Source organism: Pseudomassariella vexata (genome assembly GCF_002105095.1).
Source record: "Pseudomassariella vexata strain CBS 129021 chromosome Unknown BCR38scaffold_3, whole genome shotgun sequence".
Lineage (NCBI taxonomy): Eukaryota > Fungi > Ascomycota > Sordariomycetes > Amphisphaeriales > Pseudomassariaceae > Pseudomassariella > Pseudomassariella vexata.
The window spans coordinates 367,624-384,451 of NW_024467958.1; the positions used below are offsets into that span (position 1 = coordinate 367,624).

Genomic DNA, 16,828 nt, shown 5'->3' on the forward strand with positions numbered 1-16,828 from the left:
TCAGAAGGCTTCAATAAAGTATGTTCGTTGAATGGCTTGTTGGAGGGCCCTTGATTGTCCCTCAAGGTCACATTCGCAGTTTATCTAACCTTAGGTACACCCCGTCGTGGAATATACCAAACACTCGTTCATGAATGATCCTTCGTTTATAACAGTGCGTGGCCGTCCGCGGCATCCGTTTACATCACTGTGTTAGTAATACCAGAATGTACCGAGCTTGAAGAAACCAGCTTCGATGATTGCCGGTGGTGGTAACAGTACATGAGTCTCCAAACCAATAATGTCTGCATAACAGGCTGTAGCGTGTATGTTGGTGTTGCGTGATTGGGGTTCGATACCTGGAGAGGACCAATTGGGACGTTGACGGAGGGGAAGTAGTGCCCTCACGAGTTGTTTGTGGAATCGACTCGGAACTCTGTAAATGCTGAGCTACAGTGTCTGGGCACTCATTGGAGACGAGATATGACATCATCACTTAGGTGCCGCCTATACGTCGTACTCAACTATCCAGTTTGGGGAAAGCGAGTAGATCGAAGGAAATGTTGCCGGGAACTTACCTTGCTGTCTTAGAACCATCACATTTCAGAAGGGCTCGTGAATCGTTCATTCTAAGAAACTAGGTCAGGGAATGACCACTTATAAACGACCGACTAAATCGATCCCCCGATTGCTCTTTCCCTCCTGGCATTAACTTATATGGCTGTCAATATCTGTTCAGTCAACCCTTTCTACCCCAGCCAACAAGTTCACTCTCCAAAGACGTCAAGCTGGTGTACAGATCTCACCCAGTGTAGTCATGTCTCACAACGAACATGCCGCCGCTCAGACGAACGGCGTCCCGTCGTCCGCTTCCGGCAAGCAAAGACGGGTCATCATGTGCTTCGACGGCACGGGCAACAAATTCACGGGCACCGAATCGGACACGAATATTGTCAAGCTGTACCGAATGATGGACCGGCAAGATCCAAATCAGTTCCATTACTACCAGCGTGTGTACACTCTTCTCACCATCACCTCTTAAAACCCCTCTTCTCTCTCTTTGGACTTGGCTCTCTCTAACCAGTGCATTACCAACCACCAGCCGGCATCGGTACATACGGTAAAGACGGCTCGCTCTCATCGGCATCCACTCTGGCAGGCGGCTTCAGAGCGTCCATCGTCTCAGCTGTGGACCAGGCGATCGGGACTTCGTTCGTCGACCACTTGCTTGCGGGCTATAAGTTTCTTATGAAGCATTATTGCGAAGGGGACCAGCTGTATATCTTTGGCTTCTCGCGTGGTGCCTATACGGCACGGTTCCTGGCCGAGATGATTCATGACTTGGGGTTGCTGTCCCAGGGAAACGAGGAGAGTGAGTTGATGTCAAGTCTAAACCCTTACTCTGAAGCTGATGACTGATTCGGGTGTTTGCAGTGATACACTTTGCGTGGGAAACGGTAAGTACTTTGTTTGCACAATTAGGAAACCCCCTTTTCTTCTTTCAAATATGACCTCGACGAGTAATTTCTGAGTTCAGAGGTGCAGTACAGCGCATACCAAAGATGTGAGAAGAACCCCGTGAAGAATACCAAGGAGCAAAAGCACCTCCTATCATACAGTACGCCACGTACCCCATCTCCCTCCAACAAGCCTGATATCAGCTGACCTGATCTCCCAGTGAAGAAATTCTCGCACACCTTCTGCCGTTCAGGCGTACTGGTGCACTTCCTAGGGCTCTTCGACTGCGTCAACTCAGTGGGACAGTTCGAGGTCCCCTTGTTCCGCATAACAAGCCCTTATCTGGCCTCAGCCCCAGCCCGGCACATCCGCCACGCTGTGTCAATCCACGAGCAGCGCGTCAAGTTCAAGCCCGCGCTGTTCTTGACCGACCCCGATTTCCGCGATGAACACAACAAGACGCTCAAAGAGCTCTGGTTTGCAGGCGATCACTCCGATGTTGGGGGTGGGTGGTCCATCGAGGTGGGAGAGATGGGCTTGTTGTCGGACAAGCCGTTGCAGTGGATGCTCGAAGAGGTGCAGAATAGTAAGTATACACCTAGTGCTGCTAACTCTGACTGAAGTCAACTCAACACGCTCTGGACCTAGTCATTGACCTCATCCCCATCAGTCCCCGATACCCCTGTCAAGCTCACATTCCGCCGCAACTATGAAAAATTCCTCGGCCACCGGGAAACCAAAGACTACAGACCCAGCAACATCTTCGGCTGGATCATCTGGGCACTGGGCTGGCTCATAATGCCCAAATTCCGACCCGCCGAAACGCCCCACCACTCCCTCACTATCGGGGCCGGTTCCAGCGTTGTTAAGACGCTTTTCTGGTGGATCATCGAAATCCTTCCTATCTTCACGCGGCACGAGCTCGAGGACGGCAAGTGGGTTCTGCGCCGGTACCCCAACCTGGGAAGAGCGCGCGACATCCCCGCCAACGCCGAGATCCATGCATCGGTGAATGATTATGTTGCCCGGGGCAAGATCGCGAAGCCGAGGACCGGTGGGGGGAAGGGTTTGGGATTTGCGGGGCTGTTATCGTGGATTAATGTTAAGGAGCGGTTTAAGTGGTGGAAGAATGTCGCCAAGTCTAAGATGCCTAGTGAGGAGTGAGTGCTCAAAGTTTTTACCATGCTGGAGTAGATTGTGTGGCTGGGTTTGGATGGGATGAGCTGGGAGAATGGATGTTGTTACCGGCGGTTATAGTGTAAGTTCAAGCAAATTGATACGTCAGGAAGCTGTTATGTTATCCTCGAGACTTCGGTCTCATATTCACCTGCACAGTATTTTTTATTATCCATCTGAAAACTCGTAGTATTGACTCATTCCGTCTTGTACAACTTGAAACCTACCTCTGTCCGGGCACTTAGACTTGAGAAACGGGAGTAATAGACTAAGACAGCCTGTGCTAGCCTCTACCAAATCGCAATACTCGGGTAGCTCATTAGACGCTTTAGAATTAGTATTGTGTATATTCTATCGACTGCTTGCTTATTTCTCTAAACACTGTAACAGCTTGGAGCTACTGTCGAAGGCGATAAGTTATTTATAGTTAGTCTTTTATCCGAAAAACTTCATTATAGAATTCCACTGTCGCTCTTCAACTAATATTAATGATAGTGTGATTATTCTCTCTTATACCGTAAAAGCTGCTAGTCCTACAATTATTTGATTTACGTAGAAGCTATATAGGCTGGTTTTAATCAAAAATATTTAGTGACAAGGATGTTACCGTTTAGAAATACTTCATATTCGTAATAACATTACTTCTAACAGTCTTAATTCATGCCCACGATTTTACTCATCCCTATTGCCCTTTAGGAAACCACTGCTGCCACTGTGCATCAGGGAATGAAGGAAGGACTATGTCATCCCATTCCAATAGCTGGTCATCGTGAATGTCCAATGCGCAGTTTAAGAGTTCCAGCTTTCCCGCAACCTTTATGTGAAGGTCTCATTAATATTCAGTCTGGATGCGATGTCAAAGACATTCATGGAGGGATCACGAATGGTGTCGATGATAGCTTGAATACCCCCTGAACTGTTCCGATAAGCGGTTCAGGGACAAACCCACCATCTGATTTTAAAAATCAGATCAAGCCAAGATAATCTCCGGATCCATAAATACTCGTTGTATCATCCGGCGGGTGGTTTGTACGGGCGCGGCGTTTCACCACCGTCCGCTTATCGCCAAAGGTGTCGACCCGGATGGAGTATTCGGCCTTTTCTCCCCCGCGCTATTGATGGCGTCTCTGAGGTCGTACAGGATGCGATATTGCCATCCATATCTCATCGATGAAGCGGCGTATATTTGCATTGTCCCGATTCGCCAATCCAGCAAAAAACATATTCTGCAACATTCTTCAAGTAAATCTCTGTCGGGTTTGGGGGGTCATTCCAGGGGGAATATTTATTTGAGCCCCAGAGTGTCCCTGTTTCTGTCAGGAGGAAACGGCGGTTCTGTCAGAGCATGGGCCAAGCTGTAATAGTCGGTGATGGGCGCGTAGTGTTTGCTCGCTGTCCTGTCACCGTGGTGTAAGTGGTACGGCCGTCCTATATCAAGACTTTCAGGTTCAATAAACGCTGCAGATGACCCAGGCACCAGCTGTTAGCGTGGATAACACGAATTTACATTCCTGCATCTAACCAAGGGACCTTTATTGGACTCTAAGCTGGTTACAAAGATGAAAGCATGCAGAGGAGATTAGCTGATTGAACGCTGGACCAACGCATCCAGTGGCGGCGAGATGACGTCGCCCTGAAACCAGCGGTACAGCAATCAGGGGTTATTTCTGCTCGTCGTCACGACTGGTGTACTTATTGAACATGCATTGATTCTCGTTTGCGGTACTATCCCTCGTAACATGCCAGGTGCGCTACTTGGGTTTTATACACGGGAGACATACTCTTCAGCTCCCATCCATTCACGGTATTCGTCAATCATGTTGGCTCTGAGATCCGAGACAGTTCGCAGGACTTCTGTGACCGTGGCGATAGCGGTGAATACTAACAAGAGTCGTTGGGGTTGGTATCTGCCCCGTCCGAACCTCTGACGTCATGAAGAAATGCGAAGGGCGCCGAGTTGTTCGATTAATCGTCCGTCACGTCCTCCTCCGGCCAGTCATCCACATCTTGCTCGTCGGGCTCATGCGAGGGGACACTAGTCAGGTCCATCAAATTTATTATAGAGACATGCTGCAAGACATTACTAGGGGATTCAACCATGAGAAATCCTGTCGATGTCGAGCAGTATCTTATTCCTCCGTCAGAGACCTAGGACCTTCAGATGGAAATGCTAGTGGATTCCTAGAATCTCTGGGGGGGGGGGGGTTCTGCGAGTTCTTCGGTTTGGGAGAAGAGACGAAATTGAAAACTGGGGTGCTTTGCTGGTTTGACTTGACATATTGCCAACCTGCTAATCAGCTCTCAGTTGGTTCAAAGACACTGTTGTTCGGGAGCCTATATTTTGGATCATATGTATGGGGATAAATTCTGTAGGCCGACAAGCTGAGACATACTGATAAACTTCTGGGTTATCCATATCCGTCTTTCATAGTCCATTGCGCTTAATTTGCTTGCTCCAGCGAATTATAGCTTTGTCGTATGGAACCACAACTAAATTTGCGTCATCAACCGAGATCCTCCCAAAGAGCTGGCGACGGCTTTTGTGTGTCATCTCAAAGTATTGACTGTATTGGGCTCCTTCCCCAAGACGATCAACACAGCATGAAACGAGCTCCATTTTCACGTCCAAAATGATCCGACCATCTTCTCCTCTAGTCTTACGTATGTGGTTCAACTCAAAGTGAAGTTTAGCTATAAGAACTATGAGACTTGAGTCATCGAGTCATCATTCCACAAGAGAACACATGATTACAAGTCTTTCAATCAGTGGCACACTTAGTGTAACTCAGATCTACGCAAGAGATTTGTTAAACTTAAGGCAGGGTGGAGAGAAGATTATAGTAAACAGAAGACTGATGATATCAGATTCCTTCAGCACCACCTTCTCCAGCACCGCCAACCCCCGCCCCGACACCTTCTTGACCAGCGCCTCCTCCTTTACCAGCTCCCCCTTCTTGGCCAGCGCCTCCTCCTTGACCAGCGCCTCCTCCTTTACCAGCTCCCCCTTCTTGGCCAGCGCCTCCTCCTTGACCAGCGCCTCCTCCTTTACCAGCTCCCCCTTCTTGGCCAGCGCCTCCTCCTTGACCAGCACCTCCTCCTTTACCAGCTCCCCCTTCTTGGCCAGCGCCTCCTCCTTTACCAGCTCCCCCTTCTTGACCAGCACCTCCTTGACCAGCGGCTCCTCCTTTACCAGCTCCCCCTTCTTGGCCAGCGCCTCCTCCTTGACCAGCACCTCCTCCTTTACCAGCTCCCCCTTCTTGGCCAGCGCCTCCTCCTTTACCAGCTCCCCCTTCTTGACCAGCGCCTCCTTGACCAGCGCCTCCTCCTTTACCAGCTCCCCCTTCTTGGCCAGCGCCTCCTCCTTTACCGGCTCCCCCTTCTTGGCCAGCGCCTCCTCCTTGACTAACACCTCCTTGACCAGCGCCCCCTTCTTGACCAGCGCCTCCTCCTTTTCCAGCGCCCCCTTCTTGACCAGCGCCTCCTCCTTGACCAGCGCCTCCTTTACCAGCACCTCCTCCTTGACCAACACCTCCTTCTTGACCAGCACCTCCTCCTTGGCCAGCGCCTCCCCCTTGACCGGCACCTCCCCCTTGACCGGCATCTCCTTGGCCAGCACCTCCTCCTTTACCAGCACCTCCTCCCTGCTATAATTCAGTCAGCACAGGTGTGTGAAACAAAACTCAAAATGCTTGGATAATTCAAGGCTTGTAATGTGCCATGAGACTCAAGATCCGGAAAAGAATAAGAGCTTACTTGTCCACCGCCTTGCTGTCCCCCACCCTGCTTTCCTCCCAAGTACTGCTGACACATCCCCTCAAACCCACCCACACCTTGCCCCTGACCACCTTGTCCCTGGCCGCCTTGTCCCTGGCTGCCTTGTCCCTGTCCCTGTCCCCCTTGGCCTTGTCCGCCACCCCCAACTCCCAGCCCCTTTATACCGTCACAGAACTGCGACATGATACTGTCTAAGCCCCCATTTTCAAGACCGCCAACACCGCCCCCTTTCCCAGCGAAGATGGCTCGCTTTGTGGCGTCGTTGGCTTCACTTGGGGCAGGCATGGCGAAGGCAGTTGAGCCCATGACGAGAGCGACGAGCAAGGATTTGGTGGACATGGTGATTATTTTGGATTATTGAAAGTGAAGATGCGTAAAATGGGTTCTATTCCTGTATGGTGTGATAGAGGTAATGCTTTGTGCTTGTAGGTGAAGCTCAATGATGGAATTATAGCAGCGATTGATAGAAGATGTTGGACTGAGGGTTAGATACGAAGAGAACGACGGGGCTTTATATATCCGCCTTAGTGAAGCTCGCCTAACTTGATTTTGTAGCCTTTTGCCAATACGCGATGAGTTCTGAAAATAGCATCGATATGAATTGGAAGGAATCCACGACTAAACCCCCCATCAACCAAATATGATCGCTAATTCACGCGCTTGTCACTCAGCCGCCTCTAGTCGAGACTCTTTTTACTATGAAGACACTGCATGATGACGGTCATTTCATCACGCCATGTTGGGCGGATTAGTAGTGATTTGCTGTTCAGGCAGCGGCTACTTACTGGGATACAGAACTTTGGATGAAAAGCAATGCTACCTCCAGCTCATCTAATCCAGACACACCGTCGGCGCGCGCCCCAGACTGTCCGGGGCTGAATAAGAGACGAGCCGATCCCAAAGATATGGGTGCGGCGAAAACGGACCGGTTCGAGTCTATTTTTCTCCAGCCACACCTGCATTTCGGCATAAGAGCTATGAGGCGACCTGAGTGGTTGCTCAAACTGGTCTATATTGGCTCATTATCTTGCCGGTTGGTTATGGGAGACTGCAACAAGGGCCGGACCGGTCGGAACTTACTAATACCATCTAGATAGCGAAATCTTAATGGTGTTATAAGGTCTAAGAGTCGTCAAAATAGACTTTGGAGAGGCCCGAAGTGTGCTTAACCCGCGCGTGGGATTTTCATGCGGTGGAAGGACAGGGTGTCTGGTCGACTAGGTATACCCTGTTTCGTCCGAGTCTAATAATAGAAATCATTCTAAACCTTCAGTCTCTATAGAGTAGTAACTATCTGCGACATGATGTAGAAGCGCTTGGATGCCGACGAGAATTGCGTCGCTCTTGATGGTTCTTAGATGATGTTTAACCGCGGGCACTTCGTAGGAATTTGTACTCGCCGATGCACACAGCCTCGTCTTGAGACTTACTTCTATTACCTTACTCAGCCAAACTCGCCTGCAAATGTCCCGCGGGTAACAGCTGGGTTTTCTGCTATGGTCTGGGCTGGATCAAGCCTTGGTACTTGCTTTAAATCTATGACTGAAACTTATCTCGATGTGAGAATCGATGCATTCTGTCTACAATTAATACGACACAACTATCACAGAAGTCTTTCAGATAAATTCCTATATTTATGTTCATATTTTAGGAGCGCTCATAGCCATTAGCTGTGTAAATAGAATTGCGCATATTCCTTCTCGCGATTGAAATTCTTCATACTGGAGATGTTAGAGGTCGATGATTTCTCATTGGGTATAGAAGGCCACGTGTGCCGTTCGGTGCGGCAACAGAGTAATCGAGTTTCGATGCATGCACTCGAGGTGGATATAAATTCGCTTGTGACACTGCGAACATGAATGGGTCATCACTACTAATGCGCCCCGTAGTTACATGGCTATCACCACCAGCGGCTACGACACCTACCCCGACCGAGTTACCAATCCAAACCAACTCGGCGCCTTCATGTCACACCCGAAGCCGACTCGGCTCAAGTACTTCATCTCCACATACGACACCAAGGCGATAGCAAACAACAGAGCCTTGCACCTCCTGATGTAGCGCCTGGCGACGTCACTATCAAATATGAACGGAATGAGGACCAGAATTCCATCAGGAGTTTCCAACCCCCTACGGCATCGGTCGACCACGCCTAGGAGCAGTTCGGTGTCAACCAAGACGTCCTACACTGCACTGCACGCCTTCCCTGCGACCACAAGTACATGGGTGCGCCCCAAACCCACCCTATCCTCCCATGGCACCAGACTTCAAGACTATCCTTGGCGTCCAGACACTCCCGTTCCTGGCATCAGAAACACAGCCGGTATCTATCTAGAGCAGTAGAAGCCCTCCCATTCAGCGTATGAGGGACTTGGTATCCCTAGGGTAGGAGCACGACGCGGAGCCCGACTATATGAAGAACCCCATCGTCACCCACCATCCCGTCGGCCGCGCTCATAATCAGGCCCGTTTTCTTGGGTAAGGCGTGCAATACTACTCGTCATGGCGTAATTCACTTGTCGACAACCCTCAGCCCGTCGATCGACGCGAGGTCGAGCGGAAGGGAAGCTCGGGGATGCCGTCGTGGATATGGATCAGATGGGTCAAGCTGCAGGGGGAGATAAGATGAATGAGGTGTAAGAAGGCACCATGGGGAACGTGGTGAACAATAATGAGGAGATCGTCGCAGAAGCGTTGGAAGGCGTGGACATGGATGTAAGTCGATCTGTATCATACAATCAGTTTTTCCTCAACAGTGTACTATTTGCCACATCAGCAATCAAGTCAACAGTGCAGCTGGCAGACGGCCCAGCTTTACTTGCATCAATGTCCGGCCAAGGGTGCATGACGAAATTTATTAACAGTGATCAATTTCGCTACTCCTATTCGCCGAAATAAAGTTGAACGTCACAGTGCAAGCAGGAAACAACGGGTATGAGCCCATCAATGTACAAAAACCGCCATTACCAAAACGCCGAGCCTTGCGTAATCCGCATATCATCATCCCACAAACAAGGAGTAAATCAGAATTGAGCCCGCGCTGAGGTCTGCACTGAGAGCATTCCAGCAAGATTCCAAACGACGCCTCAACCGATGACGGCTTTTTTTTCTTGTCACTGTGAACCACGGCAAGGGTCGGCAGCTCCACTGACGTTGCTGACTTTTTGCGTCTTGTTCTGCTTCCCACTAGGGGCCGGCTCAGTTTCGTCAGCATCCAGTACATCACCGACCTTTCACTTCTTGCTCTTGTGCTTCTTCCCATGGTGGACCAGTTCAGGTTCGACGGGCGCAATAACATGGCTGACCTTTCGCATCTTGTCTTTCTTGACAGGAGAACGAGCGGCCATGGCCATACCATCGCTGAGATCCTTCTCTAGCAGTGCCGAATCCAGTGCAGTCTCGACATCGGGCTCCTCATCATCATCGGCTTCCTAAGCAACGGAGACTTCAGATTGTCTCTTCTTCTTTTTCTTCTTCTTTTCGCCGTCTACTGCTTCAGGTTCTTCGACGCCAACATCGCTGTGCTTGCGCTTCTTTTCCTTCTTGTCCTTCTTCTCCTTCTTGACTTTCTTGGACTTCTTCTCCTCGGTGGCAGCAGTCACAGCGGTGGCGGGAAGTGGGTCGTCGATCATATCAGTGTCAATGGCCATTGATCCGCCGTCCGCAAGCACATCCTCCATTGCCTTGGCCTGGCGGGATTGTTAGCATGCAAAGGTAACAAAAGCGGACAGATACACTCACCATCGCGTCTTCATTCTTCTTGGGCTTCTTGCCGGTAGCGTAGAACTCTAGACGGTCCTCAACTTGTGACCGAAGAGCCTCGCCGAACTTCTTGGACGGGTTTTCGGCGAAGTTGTCAATTCTTGCGGCGATACTGCACTTATTGGCGAGGTATCGGGAGATGCGGCCCTTGTCCTTGGGGTTGGCACGTCCGATATACGTGCTGTGATAGATGAGACCAAATTTGGGCGTGTTGCCCTTGGTCTTCAGGGCTCTGAAGAGGGCCTTCTCGGCACCGAGGATCTGAAGGGTGGATGCAGGGTACTTTGACAGATTCGTGAGTGAACCAGCCTTCTGGATCAGGCGGGCAGCAACGACCTCTCCAATAAGAGTGGCCAGGTTAGGAGCTACCATATCCATCTTGTCGACCAAATAGCTGTATAACGTCTTACGGTACTCGGCCAGCTTCACGACGCGACCGGCAAATGACGAGATGTTGTCCATGTCGACGCTGGAGATCTCGCGTCCCATGGAGATCTTGGCCTTGTTGATGATCTCAGACGCCTTGTCCTCGTCCTCACCAACCAACGCGGCCAGCTCGTGAAGTTTGTCCTCGGACAAGCTGGACTTGTCGCCGATGTACAGAGCCATTCTTGCGTAACCCAGGTTGTCCGATACAATGCTATAGAGCTCGGGAAAGTGCCATCCGTACCATTCACGAACCTTTTGCGAAAACAAGTTGATGCCCTTGTCAAGGTTGTCGAGTGTCGCAATAGCCTTGATAATGTGGTTGTCGTTCTTGTGGACGTTGAACTTGACCTTACCTCGCGAGTAGGCGTGGCCCAGGCCAAGCTGTGCCCGCTCAACATCGCCCTCTTCGAGACCCTTGAGCAGCTTGGCGGCGTGCAGTCGAACACCACGCAGAAGATCGGCAACAACCTCGGATGTGTCGCCGGTTTCACACTCGACGCTGGGGAATTCGGCCTTGATGGATCCAGCCAGGTTCTTGTCGGCAACGCCAAGCACGATCTTGCTCTTCTTCGCTTGCGGCAGGTTCAGTTCGAGGTCGGACTTGAGATAGTCGGGCAGGATGCCCTCCGAGATGAGATTAATGTTCTCTAGCGCGTCGGCAGCATTTCTATTCGACTATGTCAATATTCAGAGAGCACGAAAGAACCAAAAACTGCAATTGAGCTCACCTCCAGGGCGCAAAATTGACCAATTGGACCATCTTGCCGAATTTCGCAAGATCTTGACCAGCTTGCTGCACCTCCTTCAGGTGCAGACCAACAGTGTCCTGCTGGTGCACCACCTTGAAGATGGCATAGCCGAGTGCTGACTCATGCAGCAGAAAGTCGATTTTGCCCATTGTGTCGGTTGTGTGTGCGCAATGTGTCGTATGAGTGTTGTCGCGCAAAAACCGCTGCTTTGGAAGCTCTGTCTATTTGAATCTCCAGAAATTTTTCTTGACAAGCTCCCCACCAAACGAACTTTTCGGTGTGGGGGTTAATCCGTGCGGCATGCGAACCTCAACTTTCAGCCACGATCAGAGACCACAATGCAGAAAGCTGCGACTGTGGCTGAGATCAAAATTTGTAGGCCTTGCAACTGGCCTTGGCAGTGGCGAAATCTGAAATCTTGGCTTGGCAGCCGAATCGAATTTCTGATGATTGGACAGTACCCAGGTGGGACTTCCAACTTTGGACATTGCTGATCAGACCTCGTTCTGGAAGTGGTGTTGTCTCTGTTCACCCTGTCGACTCTTCCAGGTGTTTGCGACGGCTCCGTGTGGTTTTGAAAAGAGGACAATATCTGCGTAGGTCAACTCAGGAACAAGGCGAAGCAACTGGACTGGATGGACGTGGCAGCGACAGTACTGGATGCTGGGTGCTGGATGCTGGATCGAGATGTCAGGACCGCTGCCGTCATAGTTTCATCTTTGGCGAGAGAATATCCTGCCAAATTCTGTAACACCATGATGCTAATTACTCTGATATTCGGCAATGCCTTACCTCCTGTTCGGTAAAGATATGAGAGAAAAACAGCAAAACCCTTTCGGTCTATCGTGATCAATAAGTTATCAAACCCCAAGTTACGCACAAAGCTGCGTCAAACGAACTTCAGATGTTCCTGGTTAGTGCACAATTTAACGGCATGTTCCGGACGCACAGTCCGTCAGTACTGCTTTCTTAGGGACACTGAGGTAGAGTATGCAGCTTTGTAAGACATCACACGTTCTGCTGGGAAAGGCTGCGGGGGTTTCTATGCAGACCATACGCCACAGCTGTAGCATTATGGTGCCTTTCATATAGATGCCTAGTCGTGGAGGTGACAAGGGATAAGTCGATAGTATTCATGCCATATCGTTTAGAAAAGATTATTACAAATTCCCGAGACTTCACAATTTCAAGTCCCTCCTACCTAATGAGGTCCGTCGACTGGCAACTCCCCCTCGTCCAGCAACCCCAACGCCTGACGTCTGGTCGGCGCATCCGGGTCGAAGTAAGGCTTCTCAGCCAACGATGTGACTCTTGTTCCATGCCTGGGATGCTTGCCCCCATAATCCCAGCTCGCGTTATGGATCGTGATTCTGTTTTGTATATCTTGTCAGCTCCAGTCTCCCCTATTTCTTCCCTTCAATATCCTCCCCGCAAACAAGCAACCGAACTTAGTAGTAGCAGCATCAGCAATTCGTAACTCACCTGTTATCCCACAACGCCGACGTACCCGGCGTCCACTTGAATCGCACCTGGATATCCACTTTCCGCTCATACACATCATATAAGTAATTCAGTATCACATCGCTCTCCGCCCGATCCAACCCGACAATCCGATCCGTCATGGCGCGGTTAACCCACAACGCCTTCCACCCCGTCGCCGGATGGACTCGTACAAGCGGGTGCACCCTCTCGATGAATTTGGGTCCCGCCTCCGGTTTCTCTCGGTCCAAATAAGGGTGCGCAGATCGGTAGACGGCGTGCTTCCCGTCGATGATCTTGCGGAAATCAGGGGATAGCTTCTCGTAGGCGGAGTACCCGCTCGCCCAGAGCGTGTCGCCGCCTATGGGTGGGATCGTGTCGTTGTGCAGGTGCGTTATACCCGCGGGTTGCAGCTCGTGCACTAGGTCCGTGTGCCAGCTGGATGCGCCGCCGGGTTGCCGGAAGGAGGCCGGGCGTTCGGTGGCTTGGAGCGCCGGCCATATCACTGATACGCCCGGGTTGTGGGGGACTTGGGGGACTTGAGGCTGTTTTATTTGTGAGTTTTTACCCATGGCTGAGATGTTTTTTCTGTTGGGATTAGTGAATGAGCACTTACATGAACCTCAACTTCACCCCAGTACCTCCCCAGCTCAAGCTGTTTCTGTGGGCTCAGATCCTGATTCCGGAAGAACACAACGCTCCTCTCGGCAATCAGCAGCGCCAGTTCATCTTTCTGCTGATCTGTCAGATCCTTAAGCTGCAAGCCCTCAATCTCGGTCCCGATATGAGTCGTTAAATCCGTGACTTTGGTAGCCGCTGAGAGCAACGCGCTCTTGGACTTGTCGGCCCGGGCACCGGCGTCGTTGTGCTTCCATTCCTCGCCCCGGATCTTGTACACGTCCTGCAGGTAGAGCGGGCGTGACGGCCGGTACGGGTATCCATTGGACAGGTCGACACCGGCTTTCTGGAGGCGGGCTAGCGCCGGGCCCGGGAGGCCAAGGGTATCCTTGATGGGCGGGGCGACGTCAACTATGTCTGAGTGAATGGGGGCTGGTGCCATGATGTTCACTGTTGGTTTTGGTATGGTGGGTTTTGAAAATTACTTTTGGGGGTCCTGGATGTCAATTGCAAGCTAGTAGTGAATCGGCGCCCTGAGTTATGCCATCAAAGAATCTGTGGGTCTATATACACCGTTGAATACGGTCTGACGACACAACCTCCGCATCAACGAGTAACTTCATTATCATTTGTAAGGCTCGGTATCCCGATAGTGCCGTCTCCGGTACCCAAAATTTGACTTCTAAGTAATAGACGACATAGAGTTCACTGCATTGCATATGTGCTACCATACCACCAACCCTTATGAACCACAAGACCGACTTGTACGTGGTCTGACAACCAAGAGGCGCGCAGAAACATCTTGGATTGGACCCTGAATTCTCGCCTATCTATTCGCAATAGCTTTGCAGCATGGCGCAAAGATGTAGTATTCTGGAATGTGGAGATCTCAGGGGGTTGAGTGGTGGTCATGGTGAGGGGAACCCATGGCGTGATAGCCCACAACTTTGGTGTCATCCCTTAGATCCCGAACTTGAACCAACTTTGAACATCAAATCTGCCCATGTTCCCTTCACTCCCCCAGTCCAATACCACGCTTTTACGCAGCTGTTGCTTTGAAACCACACCTAACTGAGTGCTGGGCAATATTCTACATACATCTGCGATTGGGGTGACGCTCCAATCGAGATAGATCTCCGGCTGGTCTAGAACTCCGCTCTTATTTCCGCGTGTTTGGGAGTATTGTAATTACAATACAACGGGGAGCTTACTCTCTACAGCTGTATTAGTTGAGTATGTATGTGGGACCTATATGGCGTCATAATCCCTAGTGATTCGGCAAGATTGGCATCCCAGAAAGTTGGGAAAATTTGCTGGAAAGAAAGGAAAAAAAGAAGCAAGGTTACATAGGCAGGACATCTTGGTGATACATAACGCAGATATAATCTGTCAGAGATATTGAAATGTTCTAGCCCACTCTCCGCCGTCTCCGAAAACATTGTTGAACAGAGAGAATGGCAACCCGTCATGATGAGGCCGTAGTTGTCGACAAGCTCGGATCCGAAGTCAAAACATCTGCTCACAACGTGCATGACTCCGGGTCCGATGCGATCGATGTTCCAATCGCAAAGTCTCCCAAGAAGACATGGCGTTCATACTTCTGGGACACTTTCGACAAGACACCCGAAGAACGGCGGTTCCTGTTCAAGCTCGACGCCGTTGTGCTGTCGTTCGCCTGTCTGGGGTACTTCATCAAAAACCTGGATCAGGTGAACATCAATAGCAGTTTTGTCTCGGGAATGAAAGAGGACCTGGGACTCTACGGTAACCAGTTGAATTACATAACGGCTTGCTGGACCGCAGGTTATGTCATTGGAGAGATTCCCAGGTAAGATACTCCAAACCCGAAAAAGACCATACGAAACTTCTGCTAACACTTAGGCCCCAAAGCAACATGCTCCTCACCCGTATCCGCCCCTCCATCTGGATTCCCGCCTGCGAAGTGACCTGGTCCGTCCTAACCATTCTCCTTGCGAAATGCACAAACGCAACGCAAATATACGTCTTGCGCTTCTTCATCGGCCTCGCCGAGTCCGCCTTCTATCCGGGCATGCAATACATCATCGGATCCTGGTACCGGCGTGACGAGCTAGCCAAGCGTTCCGTCATCTTCCACACCAGTGGCAACATCGGCACCATGTTCTCGGGGTACCTGATGGCGGCCGTGTACCGGCTCAGCGACGTGCAAGGGTTCCGGGGGTGGCAGTGGTTGTTTATTATCAATACGGTGATTTCGCTACCGATCGCTATTGCGGGCTTTTTCTTCTTTCCGGATGTACCTGAGATCACGAGGGCTTGGTGGTTGACGAAAGAGGAGATTGAGATCGCCAAACGGCGGATGCGGCTTGAGGGCAGAGCGAATAGGGGAGGTTCTTACACGAAGGCGAAGTTTAGAAAGATTTTTGGGAGTTGGCATTTGTATGCCCTGACGCTGTTGTACATCTTCTTTAACAACGGGAGCGGGTATGGGAGTCAGCCTGCGTTTGCGTTGTGGTTAAAGTCTACTGGACACAGTGTTACACAAGTCAACACCTACCCGACTATCGCATCCGCCATCTCGATTATTTTCGCCCTCATCTACGCCTGGACCTCAGACACGCTTTTCAAAGGCGCGCGCTGGCCGCCCATTGTCTTCTCGGGCGTGGTGCTCATCATTTTGAACACGAGCTTGGCTATTTGGGATATCCCCGTTGGGTGGAAGTGGGCTTGCTATATCTTAGGTATGATAGGTGGCGGCATCAGCGGCCTTACCTTTGCTTGGGCTCACGAGATCTGCGGTGAGGATAATGAGGAGCGCGCTTTCGTCGTCGGAAGCATGAATGAGATGGCTTACGTTATGCAAGCTTGGCTTCCGCTATTGATTTGGCAGCAGGTTGAGGCGCCGAGGTATCAGAAGGGGTTTATTACCATGGTTTTCTTTGCGGCCGGAATGGCGTTGACCGCGTTGACAATCAGGTATTTGCATAGGAGGGAGAAGGCGCAGAAGGTGAAAGGGGAGGAGGCTGCTGAGGTGGAGGAGTAGGGATGTTTGTAGTTTGGATGCGACCTCCTTGATGGGGCTGAGGTGTTTGTGTGTGGTTCAAACGTGGTTCAGGTAAGGGGGCGACAGAACAGACGGCTCATCAAGGATGGAATAACATGGGATACCCCGCAACTCCTGTAGTACACCGTGCCACCTTCGAGAGTCATATAAATTCGACTGGTCTATGCCATAACGCCGTGCAACTACATGTCCCGTTTTTTAAAGGACGTGAATCCACCATGTGCGGTAGAGATACAACATAGGGTCACAAACATGGCATGGGATCATATTCTTTGCTCAATTTGTCTTGGATACTATTGCATTGAGGTCACTGCATATGGGAAGAAATTGGTGCAGAGAGCGGCATGATAAGAGAGATCCG

The 16,828-nt window shown here is 50.7% G+C and overlaps 5 protein-coding genes across 5 annotated transcripts; 2 read left to right on the plus strand and 3 right to left on the minus strand.

Annotated features, from left to right (window-relative positions):
• Nucleotides 1-796: 796 nt before the first annotated feature.
• On the plus strand, nt 797-2,601 carry BCR38DRAFT_335461 (uncharacterized protein; the record flags this gene model as incomplete). The annotated part of the gene is made up of 6 exons (XM_040855387.1): nt 797-989; nt 1,082-1,351; nt 1,414-1,436; nt 1,525-1,597; nt 1,658-2,023; nt 2,108-2,601. 6 exons carry the CDS (start codon nt 797-799, stop codon nt 2,599-2,601), a joined length of 1,419 nt encoding a protein of 472 aa, XP_040718562.1.
• A 2,803-nt stretch (nt 2,602-5,404) lies between these two features.
• BCR38DRAFT_406219 (uncharacterized protein) lies at nt 5,405-6,726 on the minus strand (the record flags this gene model as incomplete). The annotated part of the gene is made up of 2 exons (XM_040858023.1): nt 5,405-6,247; nt 6,367-6,726. 2 exons carry the CDS (start codon nt 6,724-6,726, stop codon nt 5,405-5,407), a joined length of 1,203 nt encoding a protein of 400 aa, XP_040718563.1.
• Nucleotides 6,727-9,818: 3,092 nt separating this feature from the next.
• On the minus strand, nt 9,819-11,476 carry BCR38DRAFT_334800 (pre-rRNA processing nucleolar protein-like protein Sik1; the record flags this gene model as incomplete). Its single annotated transcript, XM_040855347.1, has 3 exons — nt 9,819-10,076; nt 10,129-11,245; nt 11,307-11,476. The coding sequence occupies 3 exons, from the start codon at nt 11,474-11,476 to the stop codon at nt 9,819-9,821; spliced, it is 1,545 nt and encodes a 514-aa protein (XP_040718564.1).
• A 770-nt stretch (nt 11,477-12,246) lies between these two features.
• Nucleotides 12,247-14,016, minus strand: BCR38DRAFT_362600 (taurine dioxygenase). Its single transcript, XM_040857189.1, has 3 exons — nt 13,423-14,016; nt 12,810-13,351; nt 12,247-12,697 (listed from the first exon to the last, which is right to left on the minus strand). Exons 1-3 carry the CDS (start codon nt 13,864-13,866, stop codon nt 12,529-12,531), a joined length of 1,155 nt encoding a protein of 384 aa, XP_040718565.1. The 5' UTR covers nt 13,867-14,016; the 3' UTR covers nt 12,247-12,528.
• Nucleotides 14,017-14,812: 796 nt separating this feature from the next.
• Nucleotides 14,813-16,726, plus strand: BCR38DRAFT_422638 (major facilitator superfamily transporter). The gene is made up of 2 exons (XM_040859544.1): nt 14,813-15,252; nt 15,315-16,726. Exons 1-2 carry the CDS (start codon nt 14,879-14,881, stop codon nt 16,444-16,446), a joined length of 1,506 nt encoding a protein of 501 aa, XP_040718566.1. The 5' UTR covers nt 14,813-14,878; the 3' UTR covers nt 16,447-16,726.
• Nucleotides 16,727-16,828: the final 102 nt, after the last annotated feature.

Bases quoted from the DNA above. Each gene is read 5' to 3' on its own strand.
- BCR38DRAFT_362600 (XM_040857189.1), bottom strand. From the start codon at position 13,866: ATGGCACCAGCCCCCATTCACTCAGACATAGTTGACGTCGCCCCGCCC. The intron at 13,352-13,422 runs GTAAGTGCTCAT...CAAATAAAACAG, and splicing joins GGGGTGAAGTTGAGGTTCAT to CCTCAAGTCCCCCAAGTCCC. The intron at 12,698-12,809 runs GTGAGTTACGAA...TATACAAAACAG, and splicing joins TCGGCGTTGTGGGATAACAG to AATCACGATCCATAACGCGA.
- BCR38DRAFT_422638 (XM_040859544.1), top strand. From the start codon at position 14,879: ATGGCAACCCGTCATGATGAGGCCGTAGTTGTCGACAAGCTCGGATCC. The intron at 15,253-15,314 runs GTAAGATACTCC...TAGGCCCCAAAG, and splicing joins GTCATTGGAGAGATTCCCAG to CAACATGCTCCTCACCCGTA.